Genomic DNA, 9,594 nt, shown 5'->3' on the forward strand with positions numbered 1-9,594 from the left:
ATGGAAGGGTGGTATTTGCCTTCAATTATGGTCAATATGTTGCCACGATAAATAGTAGACAGCCATTAGGGTCGTTATTCACACTAATTTTCATCAAGAAAAAATTAAATTAATATAGAATTAGAATGAGGTTCCTCAAACAAATTTTGAACATAAAGATAATAGTAATAATATTTTATATTTTCTAAAAAAAGAGAGATAAAAGAACGTGTGGTCTATAACGTTTGAACTCAAAGAAACCATATACCTATTCATTCTTCTGGAAACTCTACGAATTTTGGTGGACTTCATTTTAGAAGAAAAAAAAAAATCAAAATCATATTTATGTTTTATGAGTTTTTATACATATTAGTAAAGTGTGTGAATTAATCGATTAATCAATGGTGGTTCTGAGTTTTCAGGTTCTTCCCAACCTAACAACTTCACCACAACATACTCAAAGAACATGTTGTTCCACTATTCGGTGTGGAATAGCTGAACCAACTGGTAAACCTGCTCCTCTGGGACAAAAAACTCGTTACAATGATAGCTTTTTTGAGAAGGCTTTTATTACTCTCTTCGCTAGAAAAATGGAGCCATTTGCAGATCCTGTAATAGGGAAAGCTAAAGAGAAAAAGAAGAAGGGTTTGTTGGATTTTTGGGGGTATGATTATGAGAGTTTTGTGGAGGTTTCTAAGAGAGTAATGTTGCGGAGGTCTCGTTTGCAGCAACAAGAAGTTGTTCGGGAGGTTCTTCTCTCTATGCTTCCTCCAGGTGCGCCTGCTCAGGTGGATATATAAGTGTTTGTTAGCTTTATTGCATGAGTGATCTATGTAATTAGTTTATAATATGTAAATGTGATTTGAATCTTTTGAACTGTTGTATTGCAGTTTAGGAAATTGTTTCCACCAACAAGATGGGCTGCGGAGTTTAATGCTGCATTGACAGTGCCTTTCTTCAACTGGTTAGTTGGCCCTTCTGAGGTAATTTTTGTTACTAAACTCCTTCTGTCAATTTGTGCAGTTTAGTGTTATCTATCGATTCAGAATTTGTTTAAGTTCGAAAGAGCTTTGTGCATAAGAAAAAGTTTGCCAGGTTTCTGCATTTCAAAATCATTGCCACTTTCCTATGTGAAAGCGCTCTGATACAATGTTAGTAAGCATATGATAAAAGAGATGAAGATTTATCTCATATGAGAAATACGATTGAGAGTTTTTTTGGTTCGTAGACAAAGTGATAATAACCACTACACACAACCATGAGTATCAACGTTTGAATGCTGGTAATGACGTCTAACTTAGCAATATCGACTTCTATTAGTAGAGCCAGGATTTGCAGACAATAAGATTGAGAGTTTGATCCAAAAGAAAAACCTAAGGATTCATATTGAATTATATTGAAAAAGATAGTAATTATAGAGATTGTGAGACACTGACTACCTACTAGCAAACTCTAACTAACTAACTAAATGTTAATTAACTCTATATTAACTTCTATGTTCTATTAAGATCCATTTATATGTAAAGTTCATGGGTGAACATCATAAATGGATAAAATATTAGGGTAGTCATCTATCTGTCATTTAATCTATAAGTTAGTATTTCATTTATATTTTCTACTTGTCATTGATCTTTTGATTCTTGAGATGTACTAGGTTATAGAAGTGGAGATAAATGGGGTGAAGCAAAAGAGTGGTGTCCGAATAAAGAAATGCAGGTAGATATCAATTTCATGTCTCTGAGATTGGTAATTTAACTTAAGCACATACTATACGTATGCATGTCTATGTAAACATGTAGATTTATCTTAGAATCATTTTTGTAAAAATGAATCATGTTACAGAAAATAATTCTGTTAGAAATTTGGCTAGTTTGTTAGAGTTAGTTAGTGTTTTGTGCTGATCAAAATAGTCTTTACATTGGTTGGGAATCGAGGTTAAGGATAGTTTATTTACACCATTCACACTTATCAATCCAACAAGACGCATTTTCTAAAAGACAAAGCTGTGAAGATTCTCACACGCATTGGCACAGACTTGAGGTCACCTGAACATTGATGCCGTCTATGGGAACTCAAATTTCGCACAGGCCCCTTAGCCTCGATTCCTCAACCAAACGAGGCACCTTTTCTAAAGGACATATTCAGGGTTCTCACACCTAAAGTAAACAATACCTCCTAGCCTAGTGGCATGGACTTGAGGTCAACCGGAACAATTAGCATTTAGACAAATTTCTGAAAATAACAAAACTTTGCATTGATTATATATATGACCCTTGTAATGATTTTCTTTCTTGGTTTTTAATTGATTTATATTTATTCTTGCTAATTAAGGTACCTGGAGAACACTGGTTGTGTTGGAATGTGTGTCAATATGTGCAAGATTCCTACACAAGATTTTTTCACTAATGAATTTGGACTTCCATTAACAATGATTCCAAGTATGTTTTCTTGACATTGTTTACTAACCACGATTTTATTGGATTTTTTACTTACAAATTTGTAAGTTCAATTTAAGTTTTTATTCACATCTGAATTTGATATCAGATTTTGAAGACATGAGTTGTGATATGGTGTATGGCCAAACCCCACCTTCATTTGAAGAAGACCCAGTTTCCAAGCAACCTTGTTATGCTGATATATGTAAGTATGATCATTCTCTTTTATTCAATCAAACAATACATTTTTTTATATTCTAACAAAGGAGTAACTTGCAGGTTCTGTAGCAAATCCCAACTCTAGTGTATGTCCAAAGTTACTAGCATGAAAAGACACTTCTTTTGGATAATTTTCAATGACATAATCAGTGTACACTATATAAGCTTCTAGCGATTGCGACTTGAGGTTTTGTTGTCACTGGAGTATAGTTGTCAAAGGGAAAAATATAGACCAACATTACAAACATATGGGAAATATACATTTTAAGATATGGCATGTATACTTGGATTGAATTTGTATATGTACTAGGAGTGTTAAATTTCTTTATACATGTATTTTTTGGTTACTTAGGAAATATAACTATAAATAAATGTTTGATTAGCTATATGTTCATACGATATCTGACTTCAGAATCAATGTATCTTTGCTAGTACAACACTTTTTGTCTAGAGATGAAGAAGAAACACTCAAGGACTTGGATGCCACATCACTGACTTAAGTTATTCAGTCATTGTGTTCATAAACATTGACGCCCATAGTCGAATCCAATAAAATTTCCCTAGGCCTTAAAATCCAAGTAGCAGAGTGGTAACTAGAAGTTAAGTTGCCATAGAGTAGTTGCAAGATTATAAGAGTAAAGACTCCAACAGATAGCGCATCAAGACGCCTTCAATTGCAGTCACCAAATACATTATTGATTGAGACGTTAAAATTTATCTTTTAATTTTGTTGAGATTGCCTGTGATTTATCGATAATATTAAATTTAACCTATGAAGCACTGACATCTCCGAAATCAGGCGTGTCGGTATCCATGTCGACGACAGACACCTGCATTGACACTTGTAATTACATTTAATTTATTCATTTGTTTAAAATATTAATGGTGTCGATGTGTCAATGTTTGAGTTGTTTTAGGGGTGTCTTGGTTTCATAAAATTTAGATCATAAATATTATACAATAAAATTTGTTCAAGAAATACATGGTAAGAGAAGGATTACATGGTATAATTATAGAAAATTTCTATATACAGTAGGATAGGGATCTGTGACGAAATTCTTTTGTCTGCAGAATTCGGAGATACATATCCGAACATACCAAATTCATAATTTTTTTTGTGTTTTCAGATATACATTTCCGAAATAACCTAATTTTTGGTGTTGAAATTTTTCGAAAATGCATTTATGAAATAATCCAACATTTATAAAAAAAAATTAAAATCAAGGTGAATTAATTGTATTAATAGTACAATTAATTGTATTAATTAAAATATATAATTAAATATATATCATATAATAATAATATCAACTTATTAAATATTTAAATCAAAACATTATTTTTATATAAAATTAATTAAAAAAAACTAATATAAAATTAAAAAAATATAACCCTCCTCTCTATATATATATATATATATATATATATATATATATATATATATATATATATATATATATATTATATCTTAAATATTTTTGATACACTAAAATCATATCCGAAATACATTTTAGAATTTTGATAGTGTTATTTCCAAATTATATAGAAAAATTCTCTAATTATACGAAGAATAGAAAATCTTGATTTGATATTTATCTGAAACAAAAATCAAGGAAAGTTAAGAACCGAAAGATTTAAAATAAATACCAATATTAATTTATATATAAAAACAGAAGAAAAGAAAAAGAAGGGAGAGAGAGAGAGAGAAAGAAGTGAAGAAGAAAAAGCAGAGAATACAAAGAGACCGGATATTGACAAATTTCATGTCACTGTTCTGGGATCTCTCTCTAAAACTATACTCTTTCTTCTTTCCGTCTCTAAAGAAAACCTCACTTTATTTTTCTCTCTTTCTCTAAAGAATAAAACCTCAGTTAATTTTTCTTTCTTCACTTTGTTGTATATGTCTAAAACAGAGAAAAGAGAAAGAACAAATAGATCGAAATCGACGATCTAAGCTTCTTCAATGTTGTTTCTTAATATTTTCTTTTAATAACTAAACCTTTTTTTATCGCTTTATTTTCTTTTAGTGTCAATATACTGAATATTTCTTCTGTTTTCAATGGTAGAATGCATGGCAGATTCTTAATAGGAACTATAACAAGGATGTGGGTTTCAGGTAATTTTTTGATTATACTTTTGAATTGTTTGTTTATTTTTACTTAATCATTTGGTTAATTTTTTTTTCAAATTAATTTTGTTTTGAGTGTGATGAAAATTGAATTCTTGGTGTTAATTGGTTGGAGGATTATTCAAATATGTGGATTGAATTGTTTTTTTTTTGGTTCTATTTGTTTGATTAGCTAAAATGTTCATATGTTGAATTTTGGTGTTTTGAATTGTTCTTTCTGTGTGATTAATAAACCGTTGGTTTGGTGATTGTGGAATAGGATCTGCTTTATTCAAATGTGTCATTCGTTTAGGTTTTTTCTCTCTTTTTGTGGGTGAGTTTTTAATCTCTTGTTATGCTATTATGTACGAAAGATCGAGAAATTGTTGTGATTGTGAAGTTGTAACTAAATTGAGGGAAGACTAGCATGGTTCAGTATGAATAGATTAAGATTTTGTGTTACTTTATTCTGTTCTTGATCATTTTTACTCAAACTTGGAGCTAAGGATGAAATTGTAATGCCTAATTTGAAATTGTGGAGCTAAGGATGAAATTGTGATGCCTAATTTGAAATTATGGAGCTAAGGATGAAATTGTGATGCCTAATTTGAAGCTGCTCCACTTTTTTAGTAGATTTTTTATTACACTGATGAGCTTATGTGTAACTATTTCATTGCGATTTTGAAATTCCTTGGCCCGAGATTAATCAATGAAGAATGAATCTTTTTTGATGCATTTGAAACCTGTGGTCACATTGCAATGTGGTTTCAACCTGTGGCGTGATAAGTTGGGTAATTTTCTTGCATAGTTGCTACTATTTTATTGGGTGAATTTGAAAATGTGACAAGTTTTGATTCATGATTAGACTTATTGGCTTACGTGTACTGCATGTTCAACTGTTAGACAAAATAACATTGGAATATGGTGATTTTCAAGCTTTCATTTTTCAATAACTGTGAGGTGCAAAGACTTATAAAAAATGAAGAAGACCCATATGTTTTCAATGGCATTATAGTGCAAGGCTTTTAGAATGCGTATTTAATTATGTAAAGCTGGTTGCTAAAAGTAGTAGGTCTCCTTGTTCAAGGGTTCAATACTTATTTATATAACTTTTTCCTTATTGAAATGGACTACTAAAATGTTAATCTGCCTATTGGAAAAATTAGTGTACTAGTTTACTTCAAGACACCTCAACTGTACTAGAGTGATACCTCAACTGTACTTGAGTTATGAATATTATATGTCAAGATTTACTTTCATTCATTATACTTCTAGATAAATGTATTTGAAAAGATATGGAAATTTGATTAATTTGCACCTTTTCTTTTCCTTTTTCTATGAAGTTCCCTTAATAATTCATGTATTATGGGGAAAAATTAATTTTTTCGATAGAAAACTATCTTTGCAGTTGCTAGCACTGTAGGTGTGTTACCGTTTCATCGTTTGGGTAACTATTTGGATATGGCTTTACATCATTAAATCTTGTAACGAGTCATTTAATTGTATGGCTACTTTTCAAGGATTGAGTTATTTGATGGCATGCTGTATTTGGAATGAGTATGAAATAAATTAAGATATTGCATGGACTGCGGTATTATTAAGTCGAAAGAGAAGCTATATAATACTACTTAATTTATGACGGAAATTTCTTATTAAAATATATCTATGATGAATTATCAGGGATGGGAACCAAAGTTCAGAGTCTTCCGGGAAACTACTCGATGAGAGTTCTTAATGAGGAATATTAGGAGATAAAGCACTGGCAAATGGGCAATATTATCAGAACCATCTTCCAAGTGTTGCAGCAGATGTATGTTCAGCATATGATAAGGATGTTGAAACAGGTGATGCTTGAGCACGAGGCCATATTTAAAAATCAGGTATGAAGTTCTAGTTTCTTTTCATTCTTGGCTTATGCAAATTAAAGGTTTTGGGTACTTACAGATCAAGTATATAGTCTATATTATTTTTAATCGCTGGTTTTTAAGTTCCTAACAGTGAGATACCAACAGTAGTTCAATTTAATATTGACTTAAATAAGTTTTAGAATGGGTGATATAGTTTCGCTTAATTTTTTTATTTACCTATAATTGGTAAAACTATTGATAATTGGTTCAGTGTGACTAGATAAAGATTTTGTGTAACTTTATTCTATTCTTGATCGTATTTACTCAAACTTGGAGCTAAGGATGAAATTGTGATGTCTAATTTGAAATTGTGGAGCTAAGGATGAAATTGTGATGCCTAATTTGAAGCTGCTCCACTATTTTAGTAGATTTTTTATTTCACTGCGATTTTGAAATTCCTTGGACCGAGATTAATCGGTGAAGAATGAATCTTTTTTTATGCATTTGAAACCTGTGGTCACATTGCAATGTGGTTTCAACCTGTGGCGTGCGTGATAAGTTGGATTCAGATGTATTTCTTGCATAGTTGACACTATTTTATTGGGTGAATTTGAAAATGTGACAAGTTTTGATTCATGATTAGACTTATTGGCTTAGGTGTACTGCTTGTTCAACTGTTAGACAAAATAACATTGGAATATGGTGATTTCCAAGATTTCATTTTTCAATATTGGTGTATCATGAGATCATTGCATTAGTGTAAACTTTTCATATCATTAATAGTTTCTTCCTGTTAAATGAACTGTTGGGTTTTCGTTCTTAGTAAAACTTGTTTGTCTTCTTGCAAACATAAATCATGTCAGATTACACTTGTAGGTGAACACTAATAAATGCTTGTATTTTGTGATATGAAGGCCTATTATCATAGTAAATGCTTGTTACATAGCTGACCCTTCTGCAACCCTATAGTTTGGTTAATTACTTAATTTAGGAATTTGATCTCTTATTGGAAGTCTGAAGTAGTACGCATTCAGTTGTGGTACACATCTATTATGACTATAATATTCACCTGTTCTTCTAAACATAGGAGTTGTTAGTTTTCATCAATGGAAAACGTTGAAAAGGATTTTAAGTCTAAAGAATATGACATATATTAGGAGCTACATAAGTGCATTTGATTTCTGTTAAGAATATAGAAAGTGTGAGTAGTGTGGGGGAAATAGTCCCACAAAAGTAAGAATACTCTTTGCTCGACCCTCTTCCGATTGTTGCGCTTCTAAACTGAAAGTCCCACAAAAGTTAGAATGCTGCTCGCTCGACCCTCTCCTGATTGTTGCGCTTCTCAAAGGAAAGTCCCACAAAAGTAAGAATGTTCCTCGCTCGACCCTCCCCCGATTGACCCTCCCCAATTGTTGCGCTCCTCAAAGGAAAGTTCCACAAAAGCAAGAATGCTCCTCGCTCGGCCCCTCCCCAGATTGTTGCAATCATCAAAGGAAAGTCCCACAAAATTAAGAATGCTCCTCACTTGATCCTCCCCCGATTGTTGCGCTCCTCAAAGAAAAGTCTCACTAAAGTAAGAATGCTCCTCCCTCGACGCTCCCCCGATTGACAATCCCTCGATTGTTGTAGTCCTCAAAGGAATGCGCTCTTTAAAAGAAAGTATCTCAAAAGTAAGAATGCTCCTCGCACAACCCCTCCCCCGGTTGTTGCACTCCTCAAAGGAATGTCCCATAAAAGTAAGAATGCTTTGCGCTCGATCCTCTGTCGATTGTTGAGATCCTCAAAGGAAAGGCCCACAAAAGTAAGAATGCTCCTCGCTCGACCCTCCTCCGATTGTTGCACTCCTCAAAGAAAAGTCCCACAAAAGTAAGAATTCTCCTCCATCGACCCCTCTGGATTGTTGCGCTCCTCTAAGAAAAGTCCCACAATAATAAGAATACTCCTTGCTTGACCCTCCCGCGATTGTTGCGCTGCTCAAAGTAATGTCCCAGAAAACAAATAATGCTCCTCGCCCGACCCTCCTCCGATTGTTGCACAACTAAAAGAAAAGTAAAACAAAAGAGAATGTTCCTTGCCCGATTCTCTCCTGATTGTTGCACTGCTCATAGGAAAGTCCCACAAAAGTAAGAATGTTCCTCGCTCGACCCTCCCCTGATTTTAGCACTCCTCAAAGGAAAGTCCCACAAAAGTAAGATCCTACTTGCTCGACTCTCCCACGGTTGTTGCGCTCCTCAAAGAAAAATCCCACAAAAGTAAGAATGCTCCTCGCTCGACCCTCCCTTGATTGACCCTATTCGATTTATTGCGCTCCTCAAAGAATAGTCGCACCAAAGTAAGAATGCTTCTCAATCGAATCATCCCCCGATTGTTGCGTTCCTTAGAAGAAAGTCCCACATAAGTAAGAATTATCCTCGCTCGACCCTCCCCCAATTGTAGCGCTCCTCAAAGAAAAGACCCACAAAAGTAAAAATGCTCCTCGCTCGACCCTCCCTTGATTGACCCTCTTCGATTTATTGCGCTCCTCAAAGGATAGTCGCACCACAGTAAAAATGCTTCTCCATCGAATCCTCCCCCGATTGTTGCGTTCCTTAGAGGAAAGTCCCATAAAAGTAAGAATTCTCCTCGCTCGACCCTCCCCTGATTGTTTCGCTCCTCAAAGGTAAGTCATACAAAAATAAGAATGCTCCTCGCTCGACCCTCCCCCGATTGACTCTCCCCTGATTGTTGCGCTCCTCAAAGGAAAGTCCCACAAACGTAAGAATACTCCTCGCTCGACCATATTCTATTGGCCCTCTGTCGATTGTTGTGTTCTTCAAAAGAAAGTCCCACAAAAGTAAGAATGCTCCTTTGCTAGATCCTCCCCTGATTGTTGCGCTCCTCAAAGGAAAGTCCCACAAAGTAAAAATGTTCCTCGCTCGACCACTCCTCCGATTGTTGCGCTCCTAAAAGGGAAGTTTTCAAAAGTAAGAGTGCTCCTTGCACGACGCTCCCGCGATTGTTGCGTTGCTCA

General features: G+C 34.1%; 1 protein-coding gene across 1 annotated transcript; it reads left to right on the top strand.

The window, feature by feature from the left end:
- Positions 1 to 239: 239 nt before the first annotated feature.
- On the top strand, positions 240 to 3,312 carry LOC131655944 (beta-carotene isomerase D27, chloroplastic-like). The gene is made up of 6 exons (XM_058925744.1): positions 240 to 767; positions 870 to 962; positions 1,634 to 1,695; positions 2,311 to 2,417; positions 2,524 to 2,619; positions 2,694 to 3,312. Exons 1-6 carry the CDS (start codon positions 381 to 383, stop codon positions 2,741 to 2,743), a joined length of 795 nt encoding a protein of 264 aa, XP_058781727.1. The 5' UTR covers positions 240 to 380; the 3' UTR covers positions 2,744 to 3,312.
- Positions 3,313 to 9,594: the final 6,282 nt, after the last annotated feature.

The sequence above is a fragment of the Vicia villosa genome, linkage group LG3 (genome assembly GCF_029867415.1).
Source record: "Vicia villosa cultivar HV-30 ecotype Madison, WI linkage group LG3, Vvil1.0, whole genome shotgun sequence".
Taxonomy (NCBI): Eukaryota; Viridiplantae; Streptophyta; class Magnoliopsida; order Fabales; family Fabaceae; genus Vicia; species Vicia villosa.

Bases quoted from the DNA above. Each gene is read 5' to 3' on its own strand.
- LOC131655944 (XM_058925744.1), top strand. From the start codon at position 381: ATGGTGGTTCTGAGTTTTCAGGTTCTTCCCAACCTAACAACTTCACCA. The intron at 963-1,633 runs GTAATTTTTGTT...GAGATGTACTAG, and splicing joins GGTTAGTTGGCCCTTCTGAG to GTTATAGAAGTGGAGATAAA. The intron at 2,418-2,523 runs GTATGTTTTCTT...ATTTGATATCAG, and splicing joins TCCATTAACAATGATTCCAA to ATTTTGAAGACATGAGTTGT.